This window comes from Halichoerus grypus, chromosome 7 (genome assembly GCF_964656455.1).
Source record: "Halichoerus grypus chromosome 7, mHalGry1.hap1.1, whole genome shotgun sequence".
NCBI lineage: Eukaryota > Metazoa > Chordata > Mammalia > Carnivora > Phocidae > Halichoerus > Halichoerus grypus.
The window spans coordinates 149,229,238-149,246,209 of NC_135718.1; the positions used below are offsets into that span (position 1 = coordinate 149,229,238).

The 16,972-nt window shown below is 45.7% G+C and overlaps 1 protein-coding gene across 3 annotated transcripts in view; it reads right to left on the reverse strand.

The window, feature by feature from the left end:
- Positions 1–14,718, reverse strand: part of HSD17B7 (hydroxysteroid 17-beta dehydrogenase 7) — a 31,040-nt gene extending 16,322 nt beyond the window's left edge. The window contains exons 1-5 of one of the 3 annotated variants that reach the window (XR_004920834.2): positions 14,588–14,718; positions 12,694–12,897; positions 7,471–7,563; positions 6,341–6,455; positions 2,483–2,755 (exon numbers count right to left, since the gene is read on the reverse strand). Coding sequence is in view for 1 of the 3 variants with exons in the window: in XM_036103483.2 (XP_035959376.2) it covers positions 2,561–2,755; positions 6,341–6,455; positions 7,471–7,563; positions 12,694–12,897; positions 14,588–14,622 (642 nt within the window). In the remaining 2 variants the exon portion in view is untranslated. Of the gene's footprint in view, positions 1–2,482; positions 2,756–6,340; positions 6,456–7,470; positions 7,564–12,693; positions 12,898–14,587 lie in introns of those variants that run through there. The other 2 variants (XM_036103483.2, XR_004920835.2) reach the window with 2 other exon arrangements.
- Between the last annotated feature and the right edge of the window lie 2,254 nt (positions 14,719–16,972).

Sequence of the window (16,972 nt, forward strand, 5' to 3'; positions counted from 1 at the left end):
AAAAGACATCTACAACACAGTCTCTGCCTTCAAGAAGTTTCTGGTCTAGTAGAGAACAGACAGCTAAACCTAAAGTTTGTGTCTATTCCCCTGCAGGTACATAAGCCGCATACTTGTAGCTTGAGGAGGGAGCTCCTGTCATGAGAGGTGAATGAAGGGCTGCATGTGGTTCCACAAAGCACCTCCCCCAACTAAAGAGTTCTACATCAGGTCCTTAGCCTGGGACCTGTCATTTTAGAAAGATCTGCCCTCGAAACAGAGCCCAATTAACACACAGCATGTGCTACCAGGGAGGGCCCTGTGTGGGCTTTACGAATCCTTGGAGCACTGGGATTGGTTTTACTAGCTGACTTAATTCAATTTTTACTACATTTTACCTTATGTCTCTATTGACCATTTTAACTCTTATTTTTATTACTTTTAATTTTATTTTTTCTTTCAAATGAAAATAGGAAGTACCAGTATGACACAAACAGTTCAGTGGGCAGAAAGCACCCCAAGCAAGAGAAGCTGGAGCATTTTCTTCCTTTATTCGGGGCTGCAGAGGCTCCGTGGTACCTGACAGATTATCCAATCCCTGGAGGTCCCCTTGATTTACCAAAGGTCCTCTGAAAAGAACTAAGAGCCTGGACTCAGCAGAGACCAAAACTTCTCCCCAAGAGAGTAACACATTTTCCCCCAGCGATAGCTAAGGAAGATTTCTTATTCTGGGAGCTAGCTAGGAACAGTTAGGGACTCTTCAGTCCTAAGTAAAGACATCTGTGAACTGAAATCCTGGGTCTCTGACACCTGTAATGTTCTGATGTTGAGCGACAAAAGAAACAAACAAGGAGGCAGCCTCATCCAAGAACCCAGTCCCCCTACATGTCACAAGGATCAGCTGTGACAACCTGAGTGTTGTTATGAGACGTGGGTGAGGAGTGACGACTAAACTCTAGCAGGTGGCCCCGTGGACCAACAGCATTCCCAATGACACAAGCCTTCAAGAGGATGTCGTTCCCCCTTCCTAAAAGCCAAGGAGGAAAAGCCGTGGGCTGAAAACCAATCATACAGGTTTTAGGAGACAGCAGTATTAGCTAAATCTCTCTTTCTTGTAAAAGATGAAATCCCAAAGCTTCCTTGACAATTAAAACTTAAGTGAAATCCCAGAACATTTTATGAAAAGAGAAGCTAATCCACTCTGACCTTGTCCCCAAAAGGAAGCTTCCGGAGCACAAGCAGTCGTGACAACTTTTGAAACACCTCAAGAAACCTCAGAAGGAGGCTAACCACCGGACCAACACACTGAACTCAAATAATAACAATAATAGTAATAATAATCGTAATGATGATGCTAGCCAACATAAACACACACAGACACATGCACACACGTGTAGACCACACGCCTCCCGTACACACAAGACGCCCATACACGTGCACATACCACATGTACAATCACAGCACACACATATACACACACCCACAAACCCAACGCGTGCACACGGACAGACGCTCCCCCCAACTCACTGACACCCACATGTGCACACGTGCAGACACACACATGCTGAGACTACTAGCTACTGTGAGTGCTTCACACCATCCCTCTCATTCAACCCTCCCAACAAATCTGTGAAGCAGGCACTATTTTTATCCGTATTTTTCAGATGAGGAAACTGAGGCATTGGGAGATGAAATAATCTGTCCAAGGATTCAAATCCAGTTCTAGGAGATGCTCTTAGCTTCTACGCTTAGACCATCCTCTTTCCTAAGAGACAGGGTTCCAGGAGAGAGAGTTCTATCTGATAGACAGGATAAACCCATTCGAGACCATCATAGGAGGCTCTGACTGTGTCTGATGCATCACCAGAGAAGGTCCTGCGAGGGCAGAAAGTTTCTTGGTCACCTTTTTCTTTCTGCTTTCTCCTCAGCCCTAGGCCTGGCCCAGTGCCCTAAACATGGTAGGTCTTCTGTAAATATTAGTGGAATTAAATTTCTCCCCAGCCCCACACTCAAACAGCAGAGTCAAAGCAAACAAAGGAAAATGCCATGGGAAAGACTGGAGATTTTCAGTGAAGGTTTTAGACCTGAGCAGGAGAGACATCCAGAGAGCAGTAAGCTCCAGACCAGAGGCCACAATGAGCCTGGCAAGGGCTACTTTCTCTAAAGAAACACCCCAAAACCCAGAGTCCTCAGAGAGACAGAGCTCTGGACTCTCACCAAAGATCACCACTATCCAGAAGGCTTTGTAACTACTGAAGGTCCTATAGCATCTGATATGACAAACACTGGGACACAGCGTGGTTTAGTGGGAAAATTCCAACCTACAGTCAAATAGCCCCAGGCTCAACTCTGAGCTCGACCATTAACTAGTTGTATGACTCTGGGTAAATCACCTAACCTCTCCAAACTGTGGTGTCCTCACATGAAAATGGGAATATTCAGACCTACACTCACTGTGACAGGAAAGGCACTGAATGCCATACACAGGTAAGGAGTACAGCACCTCAAGTACGTGCTTTACTTGTTAAGCTGAGCCAGGCCTCACCCGCAGCCGTTCCCGCGCCACCGAGCCAGGCCTCACCCGTGGGTTGAAGTTCCGGTTCAGTGCTACGCTCAGTAGGTCAATTGCGTATTTGGAGGAGCTGTAGGGCTCCTGGCCTCTGCTGTGCTGGATGTCCTCCAGGTGGAAATTAGATTTCCTTGCATTGCGAGATGATGTCCAGATAAGCCGGGAAGGACTGTCGCTGTGACAGAGGAGAGCTTCCAGTTCCTGAATCTGATAAAAAAGGAACAACAAAATGGATCAACATCTACTGGAGGAGGAGAGGATAACAGCTGTGAAGCCACTGTAAACGTGTCCTGGAGCTGAACAGGAATGTCACTGCTGAAGGGGCTACTCCAGACACGCGAGAGAGGAGGCTGGAATGACCCATGTGGGTTAGGGTTAGGGACATCGGTATGAACAGATGTTTAGCTTCATAAAAATAGAGATGGTTACATATAAAAATACTTATAGGGGTTACCATGCACGTATATCTCCCTGCTCTGTTAGCCTAGAAGCTACTGATCCATCAGTAGTAACAAGCACCAGATCTTGGTTTCTAACACCATTGTCTAATAAGAGGAACCAGATCTTGGGATGCCCGGGTGGCTCAGTCAGTTAAGCATCTGACTCTTGATTTTGGCTCAGGTCATGATCTCAGGGTCCTGGGATAGAGCCCCACGTGAGGTTCCACGCCCAGCAGAGAGTCTGCTTGAGGATTCTCTCCCTCTGTTCCTCTCCCTGCTCAAGCTCTCTTTCTCTATCTCTCTCTAAAATAAGTTAATAAATCTTAAAAAAAAAAAAAAAAGTGGAACCAGATCTCCTTAGGGAAATGGCTGATTCTAAGACTGGGGCAGGAAATATATCCGATGAGCCTGAACCATCTTGTAGTGCCAGAAAGAACATGCTCAAAACAGAAAACCACACTGATGAGGCTATATCAGAGATATGCAGGATCCAACACGAAGAGCCCCCAGTGGCCCAAACTGGAATAATTTGAGCAAGAAAATAAAGTAGTATTTCCAACTCAAAGTAGAAAATACATATCCACAAGCCCACACGAATACAAGTTATTTTTGCAGCTTTATTGAAGTATACTTGACGAAGAAATCACTGAGTAAAGCATTAGATAGAGAACAGACAAATCTCTCTTGCAGAAAAGTTCCAAATAATTTATGTAGCTAATCGACCCTTTGGGGCATCAAACACAACCCCTTAAGTGCGAGCTACACATAGTAAGTCTCTTCCAAAGAGAACAATATGGAAAGGGAGAGAAAAACAAAAAGAGAGACTGCATGATGAAAAACCTGACAAACACGAGCTGGGAGATCAGAGAGAACGTCAATGCTGACAAGTCACAGTGACATTTCATGTGATGTGATGTGACAAGAATGGTCTTCACCCCTGTGGTCCTCCTCCCGCAAACGTGTTACTCAAGTCTAACCATGAGAAACATTTCAGACAAATCCCAACTGAGGACAAATACCTCAGCTGGAATCCTCAAAACTGTCAAGATCATGAAAAACAAGGGAAATCTGAGAAACTGTCACAGCCAAGGGGAGCCTGAGGAGACAGCTAAATGTACTGTGGTGTCCAAGAAGGGGTCCTAGAACTGACGAGGGGACATTAGGCAGAATGGAAGAAAGCTGAATAAGTTTGGACTTCCATTAATAATAAGGTATCAGTATTGGTTCTCCTACTGCAACAAACAGTAGTAGTAGAGAAAACCGGGGCGGAGGGGGACACAGGAACTCTCTGTACTAGTTTTGCAGTAATTCTGTAAGTCTAAAACTATTCTAAAACAAAAATTGTGTTAAAGAAAAACCTAGGAAAGCTTCCAGATGCACTCCACATTTGCAATGAACAAATAAGTCAAGTGCAATCAAGATAACTCATACACATGAGATTAAATCAGTTAACTGGTTCCTGGACTGTAATACTATGCTGTGCTTGGAACTTCACGGAAATTACCTCTACTCTTCATAACAACGATAAAAGTTTGGTCACGTTACAGATAATCAAACTGGGGATGGATGATCCATTTATACAACGCATTTACACCTGAACCTAGAATCCAAGTTTGTGTTCTAGAAGAAGTGGTAAGATTCTTAAACCTAATCTGAAAGGAGTGGGAAGCATTCTAAGCCCTCTGACGACTTTATTAGATAAATCCATTCCAAAACCCCTCCTGATATGCCTCCCTATATAAGGATACACAAGGATAGGTCATGTCATCAGGACACCTATGATCATCATGCCCACAGCCATGACTCCTCTGCCATTCCCCCAACCCAGATGACCCAAATACGTGATCTTCTGAACTTAATTTTTATTTTATTTTTATTTTTTTTAAGATTTTATTTATTTATTTGTCAGAGAGAGAGAGAGAGAGAAAGAGAGCACAAGCAGGGCGAGCAGCAGAGGGAGAAGCAGACTCCCCACTGAGCAGGGAGCCCGATGTGGGACTCAATCCCAGAACCCTGGGATCAAGACCTGAGCTGAAGGCAGACGCTTAACTGATGAGCCACCCAGGCGTCCCACAACTTAATTTTTAAACACTAGATTTATCAAAAATTTAACAGACTAGTGATAATTATCTTCTATCATTACCAATTAATTTAATAATTCAAAAAGAAAGCAAAGAATGAGTATTATAAAAAGATAAAGGAAATATTAGATACAGGATCTGTGTAAAGGTATAAAGAAAGACCAGACAAGAATTCAATCCCATTCTAACTTTACATTTTAATTAACTTTTGTCATTGAAAAAGTGACACCACATCGCATGAAATGAATAGCACTAAAGGTTATAGAATGAAACATGAAGCTCCCCCTCATCCCTGATATCCTGGCACCCCAGTTAATCAAGGCATGAAACTGCTCCCAGTTTTATCTGCATCATTCTAGAAATATTATATACATTTATGTACACTACATAGAGATGGATTTTCTTCTGTTTCTACAAATGAGCTCACACTATACATACAGGCCCCTGCTATTTCTTCTTCATAATAAAATATGAGAGGCTGTCCCACATAAGTGCAAAACATTTACCTCATTTCTTTTAGTGGGTCCACAATATCCCAACATTTGCCTACATCTTCATTTACTGTAAATACAGGCGAGTGCTCAAAGAGTTCCAATGTTAAGGGAAATGGGGCTGAAGGTGAAGAAGAGTGGCGGTGAACAGAGAGGCGTCAGAAATACAGGCTCTGCGCAGGCCAACCCAGCATCGGGGTTCCTCCAACACCGGGGAATGACAGCCCACCAGCGACACAGTTGGGCATTATTTAATCTAGACAGTAGAGCTGTCCCCTGGGATTATGCCTGAGCAAGAGCGCAGAACAGGTGAGACAAGCTACACGTCTCTTGCTTACATGCATGTGTGCCTGGAACTATAACACACGGTAGAGATGCCGAAGAATCAGAAGTCAAGATAATAAGAGACTAATTATGGATTCTTGTTTAACAGTGGCTTGCCCACTCCCCTCTCCTATCTGGCACCAAGCCCAGTTTCAAAGACCGTTCAGAACAGGACCGGTACACTTCCTCACAGTTCTGTACATTGTTTCTGAAGGCACCTGTGTGTTTCTTTCTCACTTTGTCTCTGCTCTCTAAAATTGACATCAAAAGAAAATATATCAATCAAATGCTTTAGGGAAGCAATGTTTTCAGAGTGCAGTGATCACCCCATTTAAATACTCAAGGATTTCATGCTAGCCATAAATTAATGAGCTTAACAAACAGGCCTGGGACATGTCCACGCCAGCCTTTAGGATTCTAGCACTAATATGAGCTTCTTGAGCCCAGTCCTTTTACCAGAATAAAGTGGCCAAAGACGTTGGTTTCAAACACCTCCTGGAGCCCATCGGCAGTGACTTTATCTTCCTGGGTCAGCAGTCCTTCAGCTGTGGAGAACATATGAATCACTTTTCTGAAACGGGAGAAGACAATTGTATGCCTTTTAAAAGCTTCTTTAACTGAAAATACTGGAAAACCCTCCCTGCCGCCCTCCCCAGCCCAAAACTACATTTTCCTTGATCCTATAAAAATACCTATTTCTCAGACTGTGTTATTGTGTGTATATAAATAAGATGCAAAAATGCTTCCTTTCCCCCAATTCAGAGAAGTATTTATATTATAACTCATACTACCCATTGGACCCTGACTCAAAAAAATCTGCTGCTAAAACTCTTTTCACTTTTTTTCCACATCAGGTTGCAGGTGAACTTCTCTGGGGAAATAACAGCCATGCCAAAGGAGAAAAAGTCTTCCCCTGCACAAACTGATGGTTAACTGCCCAAGTTACACAGGCTGGTTTTTTACTGGGAATTCTTAAAGCACCGAACACATTAACACAGTGATTTGCTGTGAGATCCATTTACTAGGTCAAGACTTGTGTGTGCGTTTGTGTGTGTGTGTGTGTGTGTGTGTGTGTGTGTGTGTGTAATGGAAGAGAAGTAAAACAAAAGTAGCAATGTACGAAGAATGCCCTAAGTATATAAGTCACAAGATAAGATTTATTTCTCACTGTAGGTTGTGATCAAACATTTTTGGAAGCCACTGTGCTACTGTGTGTTAAGAATCTCCCGGGGAGACCTTTGGTTCTACGCATTTCCCCCGCCTCCAGGGCAGAGTACCTGCCACAGAGCTGGGAAATGCTTCCAAAGCAGCTTTGGTCCTGACAACTCGGACAATCTCACTGACAACTCTGCCCGATTCTGAGATGTTCTTGCTACTAGACACATCCCGGCAGATCAAACATGGACCTTCCGAAGCATCTAGCCACTTGGGATGTCCTGGAGACCTAGAGCACCCATTCCCCGTAACACTTCCTGTCTTTATTCTTCTCAGCCGCCCCTCAGCCCCCTAACTTAACCTACTGAGGGCAAAACCAGGCAAAAACAAACGATTCCTTCCACTCAGTTCATCTAGAAAATGGACATTACCTTGAAAAGAGGCCAGAGAAAAGTGCTTTGATATTCAGCTGTGGATTGGGCATGATCCCAGCATTCAGATAGACATAGTCTAATCTCTGAAACCTGCAGGGAAAACACCAAGACAAGATTGTTCATCTTCTCTAGAGCAACTGGACTAAAGAAAGCCTACGAAGGACAGAAAATCCTTTCTGAAGGGGACGCATGACACATCAGGGTTACACCACTTCTTTCCCAATGCTGTTTCTTCAGCCACAGTAAATATTTGAGTATTCTTTTTTTTGACAGCGGCTTCAAACAGAATTTGGGGAACTATAATGGGCTTTGAAGTTAAATCTTTTCAGATCAAGACTCCTTCCAGCTCTGTTCTCCCAATTAGGAACTGCAGGTGGTAACCCTCTGCCTATTAAACCCACTCTCCATCTGGTCTTAGAAAGTTGTCTACTTTTTTTTTTTTTTTTTAAGATTCACATCTTCCCTATTGATAAGTAGAATTTATATAATATTAGTAATGGCCCAACCTGAGCCGTTAATGCTGGAACCTGAATGCCAATATATCTAGTAAGGCAGCCGATCCATGTGGAAACCGCTCACTGCTCGTGGCCAGGGGCTCTGTATCATAAAATGGTGAAAGCTCACAAGAATACAATCACATGACAGAAGCTGAATGGGGATACGGCACTCTTGGAAAGCTCCTTCCAGGACACCTGTCACAGAGAGAACAGTGACATGCTGACTTGAGAGTGCTTTTTCATTTTTAAACCTCCATAGGCCTTAATCTAGCATACTCCTCTTGAACAAGGGCCAAGCCTGCCCTCATGATACTCACAGGCACCATGAATGTTCATAATATCTCCTACAATTCTATGCATTACGCTATCTCCGTGCCCTCTTCTGTAGAGTCCAAGACAATACGGGCCACAGCTACCTTAAAATACATCCATGTGACCAATACAGATGGCACACAAACATTTCTTGATCATTCTGTAAGTAATTACCAGCCCCAAATGACTCTAATTACTAAACTTTCTGTTTAAAATGCTGATGTGGATACTACTGGGCCATCCGCGTAAGCGCCATAAAGTCATGTGGACCCATCTGTGTTTTTCTTTATTTAAATTCAATTTAGTTAACATATAGTGAATTATTAGTTTCAGGGGTAGAATTTAGTGATTCATCAGTCTTATATAACACCTAGTGCTCATTACATCGCGTGCCCTCCTTAATGCCCATCACCCAGTTACCCCATCCCCCCACCCACATCCCCTCCAACAACCCTCAGTTTGTTTCCTAGAGTTAAGAATCTCTTATGGTTTGCCTCCCTCTCTGTTTTCATCTTATTTTTTCTTCCCTTCCCCTAGGTTCCTTTGTTTTGTTTCTTAAATTCCACATAGGAGTGAAATCATATGGTATTTCTCTTTCTCTGACTGACTTATTTCGCTCAGCATAATACCCTCTAGTTCCATCCGCATCATTGCAAATGGCAATTTCATTCTTTTTGATGGCTGAGTAGTATTCCATTGTGTGTGTGTGTACATACACACACACACACACACACACACACACACACACACACACACACACCACATCTTCTTTATTCATCTGTCAGTGGAAATCTGGGCTCTTTCCATAGTTGGGCCATTGTGGGCATTGCTGCTATAAACACTGGGGTGCAGGTGCCCCTTTGAATCACTATGTTTGTATCCTTTGGATAAATACCCAGGAGTGCAATTGCTGGGTCATAGGGTAGCTCTATTTTCAACTTCTTGAGGAACCTCCATACTGTTTTCCAGAGTGGCTGCACCAGCTTGCATTCCCACCAACAGTGTAGGAGGGTTCCCCTTTCTCGGCATCCCCGCCAACATCTGTCATTTCCTGGCTTGTTAATTTTAGCCATTCTGACCGGTGTGAGCTGGGATCCCATTGTGGTTCTGATCTGTATTTCCCTGATGCACGTGGGCCCATCAATTGTTGGTTGTTCATTACCTAATATGCAAACTGCCATCTAAGAACATTAACAAATTCTGCTCGAAGTGGAAAGGCAATGCTCAAAAAAGAGTGGAAACTGCAGCAGAACACCAAATTCAGGTCTGCCCTCAGTAAAACGGCATATTTACTACTCTCCAAGATTAAACAATCGACACAATCGCTCTCTTCCAGATAAAGCAGAACTGCAATTTCTCACTAGTTCTTCCTCTGCACACAGCTTACAGAAGAGAGGCGCACAGCCAGAAAGCCCCGGTGTCAGGAACGGTGCTGTGTTAGCCAACAGACGGGCCCTTCCCAAGCTCTCCAGTTGTAATTTACTTCAGGTCTACAATCGCAGACAATCACTTGGGCCACTGAGGGCGGGAGAGTCTCGACATAAGCAATAGATGTATGTGGAATCGGCACACGTTCCCACATCTGTGAATATCACTATAACTAGCATTTGCTAAGTCTGGAGGAGAGCACTCATCCCAACAGGAGCGCTTCCAGGGATGAAATGAACACACAGAAGCTGCACTGAAATGCTGATGGCAGGTGCGCCCTACCTCCGTGCTCCCTCCCACCTTACAGCCCTGATGCCTCAAGTTCTTCTAAGTGACCTAATATTATGAATGTTACAACCTAAAATCTCGAAAGTCGCTGTACTGGAAAGGGCTATTCTTTTTTATTTTTTTTTAATTCAATTAATTAACATAGTGTATTACTAGTTTCAGAGGTAGAGGTCAGTGATTCCTCAGTCTTATATAACACCCAGTGCTCATTCCATCGCGTGCCCTCCTTAATGCCCATCACCCAGTTACCACCATCCCCCCACCCCTACCCCTCCAGCAACCCTGTTTGTTTCCTATGCTTATGAGTCTCTTACGGTTTGCCTCACTCTCTGATTTCATCTTGTTTTATTTTTTCCTCTCTTCCCCTATGATACAGTTTTGTTTCTTAAATTCCACATGAGTGAGATCATGTAATTGTCTTTCTCTGATTGACTTATTTCGCTTAGTATAATACCCTCTAGTTCCATCCACATCATTGCAGATGGCAAGATTTCATTCTTTTTGATGGCTGAGTAGTATTCCATTGTGTGCGCATATATATGTATGTGTGCACATATATATATATACACATACCACATCTTCTTTATCCATTCATCTGTCAGTGGACATCTGGGCTCTTTCCAGAGTTTAGCTATCGTGGACATTGCTGCCATAAATACTGGTGTGGAGTTATTCTTAGAAAATGTATTGTCAGCCCTCAGGGGTGACTACGGAAGCAGCTGAAACATCAGCAGCGTTCCTGGTCTTGGGCTATTGAATGCAATAGCCTGGTACAAACAGGAACCCATGATCTCCTGGGGCGGGGCACAGGTTAAGAGCTAGGAAAGAAGGTAAGCCTCAGTCCCCCTTCCTGCCTCAGGTGATTGCTAGCACAAACATCCCGCTTCTCCCTTATCCCGTGACTGCCTTCCTATATGCCTGCTTGTAGGGGAAGGTGCAGGCCTACCTCACGTCTTCAAGGTAACTGCCCTTCCTTTGTACTCCTTTCCCATGCTTTGAGGCACCTGTCCTTGCTTTTCTGACAAAACAAAACAAAAGCTATGCGCAGAATCCAGCTGCTGCCCCCTCACAGAGGTGGGTCCTGCCCGTCCACCCGGATCATTGTCTGAGAACTTTATTTCAGTGCGTGATGACAACTGGGGTGCAGGGGCCCCTTCGGATCACTACATCTGTATCTTTGGGGTAGATACCCAGTAGTGCAATTGCTGGGTCATAGGGCAGCTCTATTTTCAGCTTTTTGAGGAACCCCCGTACTGTTTTCCAGAGTGGCTGCACCAGCTTGTGTTCCCACCAACAATGTAGGAGGTTCCCCTTTCTCCGCATCCTTGCCAACATCTGTTGTTTCCCGACTTGTTGATCTTAGCCATTCTGACTGGTGTGAGGTGGTATCTCATTGAGGTTTTGATTTGGACTTCCCTGATGCTGAGTGATGTGGAGCATTTTTTCATGTGTCTGTTGGCCTGGAATGTGCTATTCTTGACTGAGGGTGAAAGTTCTTTTCTGCTAAATGAGGAAATATAACTAAATCTATACAAAACAGAAAGACAGCTGGCTGAGAAGGTTCGGGGAAAGGAATGCCTGAAATCACCTGATTTGACCTCAAAACTTCCAGACTAACTGTAGGGTCTTTAACTCAGTAAGGATGTTTACTGTGCAGCTTCACAGACTTGGAAACTCAAAGTTATAGAAGAGAAGGGGATATGGAACCTAGAAAATCTCCTTGGTGTTTTAGAAAGACGATGTGGCAGAAAATTCTAGGAGAAATGACATTTCACAAGAGGCTAAGGCTGAAACTAGAAGAGCGGGGTGAGAAAACCAGCTCTACCTTTGCTCTGTAACTCGTGCATTTGCAACAGGGAAATGCAAATGGGCTAGCGATCCCCATACATAAAACACAGAGTTGTCTTCTTCAGCAAATGCCTTTACCAAAAAGGCCTTTTGTGTCTTTACTGTACTTCGTTTCACTGTCCAAGGAAATAAAGCAGCTCTTGTTCCTTAAGGACCTCAATTACAAAAATGTTTGAAAATTAATTATTCCCCATATCCTTAGGGCTGAGTGTGGACTAGTGTGGGGCTTCTGACCTTTTTGGACCATAAATTCCTCCTAGAATTAAAAAAAAAAAAAAAGCATGCCTCCTTCCCCAGAAAAAATGCATTGTGCACCTATATGCAATTTTGTGTACACTTTCTAGGGAGTCATACGTCCAAGGACTCCATTCCTTCCTACACCAAATATTTCTCAAATGCCTATTACATGCCAATTACCATGCAGATGTGAACAAATCTTTAAGGGCCTGTGGGGGAAAAAAATCTCTGAAGAAATAGGGTGCAGATGTGGGTTCTCAGACCAACCCAACCAATATCAAGTCCTAGGCACCTGTCCAACCTACTTAACGAAGTCGTTACACGGAGGAAAGATGCAAAAACTGTATTCAGAAGGGAGTTACCATAATGTCCACCCAACTAATCACACATCAAGGTGTATTCAAATTAATCCTCATGAAATAATCGTGATTATGACTGAGCATGAAAATGTGCTCCTGAGACACCACGGGTCACTCTGTACAGATCTCCTCAGCCTAACTTCTTACACTGCACCTGCTGTAAGATGTTTAGGTTTTCCTCTCCTCTCTTATTTTATTCACTGCTGTCTCATGCAGTCGCGTGAGAGAAAACCCGTCAACAAGAGGCATACCTTTGCTTGAGCTCCCTGGCGGCCCTGATGACTGACTGGAGGTTGCTGACATCCACCTGCACGACGCTGACCTCGGCGGCGGGGTGAGCGGCCAGCAGCGCGGCGCGGACAGCCTCCGCTTTGCCCACGTTCCTGCACGCCAAACACACGTGCAGCTCATCGTCTTCCTCCAGCAGCCGCTTGCAGAGCGCCAGGCCAACGCCACTGTGAGGACAATTCGGAGACAGAATATGCGTTCATTCAGATGGCGCCAAATAGGAGGCTTTGCTCTCTGGTCCAGAAAACCGCTGTTGTCAACATGAGCTCCCACGAGGAGCCCAGGCAGAGGAAAGAAGACTCAAACATTATTCACAGAAGAAGGAACACCCCCCCCCCCCCGCAAACTTGAATAGTCAGTCCCTCGCCCAGGAGGCTGTCCAGTTTGTGTTTCTGAAAGCACATGAGCGCTGTCTTTTCATCGGGCGGTTTGCATGCTGTACTTGTTACGACACTCATGAAAGGGAGTCAGTACATCACCAGCAAGAGCCGACACGAGCATCGTATTAGCCGTTTCCTGCGTGCATGTTTTACTTTGCTGCCTAGGTTCCTCAGGGGCAAGAGCTCTACTACCTGTTGGTATCGCTGCCACCATCCGGAGCACAAGCAATTCCCAACAAGGAATGGGTGAATCTTACAGTAACACAGCAGGAGGCAAGTCCCTCTCAACTACTACGATCGAATAACCAACAGGAAGAGAGAAAACTCAACTTGATTAAGCAGCAGGTACGAAGAGGAAACATAAGATGGGCACCAGGGAAGAGCAGGAGGATGAGGGCACAAGACAAAGACAGATAAACTCCTTCAGAAATGGCATTTGAAACCACACAGTAAATGAGGACACCACTCAGACCAGCTGGGCTGAGCACGACCGAAGCCTGGGCCTTGCCAACAGAGCATCAAATATATTTACCTTTACTCCTCCTCACTTGAGAATAGTAGGTCTTTACAATAAATATCCAAGTGCATACATCACAATATACGTTAAAAAAAAGAAACACACAAAAACAGTTCCGGCTCGGACTTCAGGTTAGGAAGCACGCTATCAGTGGTTCAGGGCGCTCACAGACACCTGCCAGGCCGCTGAGCTAACATGGGTGTGGCTAGGGAGGCGAAAGCGGACGGATTTTAGATGACATTTGACATATCCTCTGCCTGAATCCCTCAAAACCTCCCCCTGCAACAGGCAGAATGGTTTGGCTGGTGTCATGCTCCCCACATTCTTCACAGAAGTGCGGATGAGGAGTAAAAGCGGGGGACAGGAGAGGCCGAGAGTCCACATGGGCGGCCCTGGAGTGATTAGGAACTGGCGGTGATGGTTATTTGCACTCCTGCCACGCCTCGCCAGGTAGAGGTTTACTTTTTTAGGAGCGTGCCTAGGTGTCTAGCTCTGTGCTGGGTGGAACGACACCCCCCACCCCGTCCCACTGCTCGTGGGTGTTGAACCTTATCTGGGGGGCAGAGTCCTGCACAGATTCAACACTGGGAGCACACGACGGTCGCGACGCTAAGCGCCGGGCACCGAGGTCGACACGGACCAGCTGCAGGAGGCGGGGTCCGCGTGGGAAGCGCCCTCGTCCCGGACATCAGCAGGACCCCCGCGACGCTCCGGTTCTCCTTTCCGCCGTCACGTTCAGTTCCAGCACTGGTTACTGTGCGCCTCGAGCCGCCGGACGCCCGGAGCGGGCGCAGCGAGGACCCGGGGACTGCGGGGCAGGGGCTCCGCGAGACCCCACCGGGCAGGGCCGGGGACGCCTGCTCCGGGGGGGCGGGGGTCGCCTGCGGTGGTCCGGCCCTGTACTTCCTGCTCCCTGCGACTCCTGACCCGCCGCCGCCGCGGCCGCCGAGGACGCCTCACCTGCTGGCCCCGGTGACCACCACCACTTTCCGCATGGTCTCCCTCCCCACCGCCGAGCCGCGCAGGGGCCCCGCCACCGCCTCCGGGTCAGAGGAATCCAGTCACCCTCCGCGGCCACGCCGCCGCCGCTGTCCAATCAGAGCCCGGCGGGGCCTCCGCTCCGCTAGCGTCATCGACTCCGCGCTGGGCCCTCCAATCGCGGCCCGCCGTGCGCTCCCGGAGCCGGGGCCCGGGTGGGGTGAGGTAGGCCGAGGGGCGGGGCCGGGCCCGAGCCAATCCGGACCCTCGTCGTCCCTAGGCGGCGCAGGTGTGCGGGAGGACGCGCGGGGCTCCTTCAGCGCCTGCGGGGTGCAGGGCGGGACGTTCCTCAGCCGAGGACCCGGGTGCGAGGGTTGGCACGCCGGCGATATCAGCCTGCCTCTTGATTGCAGGAAGGGCTCAGGATATTTGCACAAGGACGCTTTAATTTTAGAGGCACGATTTGGGTCTAGGAATTAAAGTTTGAGTATTATCATCTACTTTGCTTTCCCCTCCTTTTGGGGAAGTGTAGATCCAGGCACTGCGCCATTTTACAGACCAGCTTCTGATCCCGGACCAGCTCTTTCTCTTTAAAAAATCATCTTTGCAAAAAGGAACATTGATTTCATTAAAAATTTTATGTAGACTCATGCATGAATAACCAATTTTCAAAATTTGGAACATGGTATGAATCAGAGTATCTAAGAACTTCATAGGACATTGCGAGGGTGTACTGTAAGCTCCTACTTCAGTGTTTCTCAGACTCTGTGGTAAAGGACCCGTTTTGTTTTTCCAAGCCATCCCAGATGGGTACTTTTGGAAAATACAGTAACAAAGCATTATTAGAAAAATGAAATAAAAAGCGAAGGATACAAAGTACAAGCCCCAATTTTTTATTATTAGATATAACACATAAAAGAATCTTCTGCCAAACTGCTGTTAAAGTTTCTAAGGCTTACTCTAGGTTTCTCTATTTATCGTGCATTGGTAACAAGGTGACCATCACTAGTCTAGGTTCACACTAAGTAACTCCACACCTCATGTATGTTCTAGGGAACGTACTTTAATCTACTTCATGGCCTCTTTCAAAGTTTCAATTATTTATGCAAAGCAATGATCCCTCAGCAATGTGAGACTGATATAATTTATACTGGCTTTTGAAATCATAGAGGTCTTGATTAATTTGATATTGTAACAGCACTCCAGCTCACTTCAAGTTTATGGGCTCCGTGCTTGCTGACCTAAGTCCCTTGGTCTGCAACAGAACTAACCTACTTTCCTTGCGATTTGCAGACCCCTGGCCTTAAGGAGTGAAGAACCGAACTTTCCCAGAAGATAAGGTCTGACTACATTCAAAACCAGGTGCCACGAATACCAGCAGGTCTGTTCAGGGTCATGTTGACATACACCTAACTGCTTGGGCACCTGCTTCTCCTCCATGTAGCCCCCCCTCCCCCTTGTCCCATGCCTTCCCTTTTAAAAGCCTCCACCTTGGTCTGGATGGGGAAGATGGTCTTTGAGAAGCTAGTCCACCGTCTTCCCAGGTTGCCGGCTTCCTGAATAAAGCAACCTCTGCTTTCCCACCATCACTTGTCTCTCGAGTGTTGATTTGGAGTGGCAAGCAGCTAAACCTGAGTTCAGAACTGCTACTCTGTCCAGGAACAATATCGGCTAGTTTAGTAATACTTTATCTTATACCAATAAAATTATATTCAGAAAATAAATCAATTATTTGAATATTAGATTCCTAAATCATTAAAACATCTTTACTGTTATCTGCGTGGAACTCAGCTCCTACCCTTATGCCACTTACAACTATTCTAAAGAGACCACGCTTTGACAATATTTTCTGGGAGTCCTAGAGTAAAATTAACCCCAATCTTTACAGTCTAGACCCAAAGCCTCCTTTTAAAGTGTCCTAGGGCTCAGAAGTGACATGTAGAAGGAGTAAGAGTTGTGGGGCTGTCCTATGAAAAACTCATTCCTACAAAGAAGGGGGAGGGCCCAGGCTCTGGAGATTCAGCATCACCACAATTTTGGGATGACAGCCAGTATAGGACCCAGTGTGAGTTAAGTGAAGACAGGAAGACCAGAGCAAGAGTGGCAGTCCCCTACTAGCGTGATGTCCATCCAGTCCAAGTTAGGAGACCTTGCTCTTTGCTTCCCTCTTTCAATTCAGGTTGGGCCTTTCAAGGTTCTTCAACCTTCACAGGATGGGCTGAACCATTAGAGGTGCCAGAGAGACCAGGAGAACAGAAATCTGTTGAAACAGATGGCATTGAATTTTGTATTTTTAAAAATATTTAATCACATGTAGGACACCTCAGTAACGGTTATAATATATAGTTTATTGAAAGGTGAGTAAGT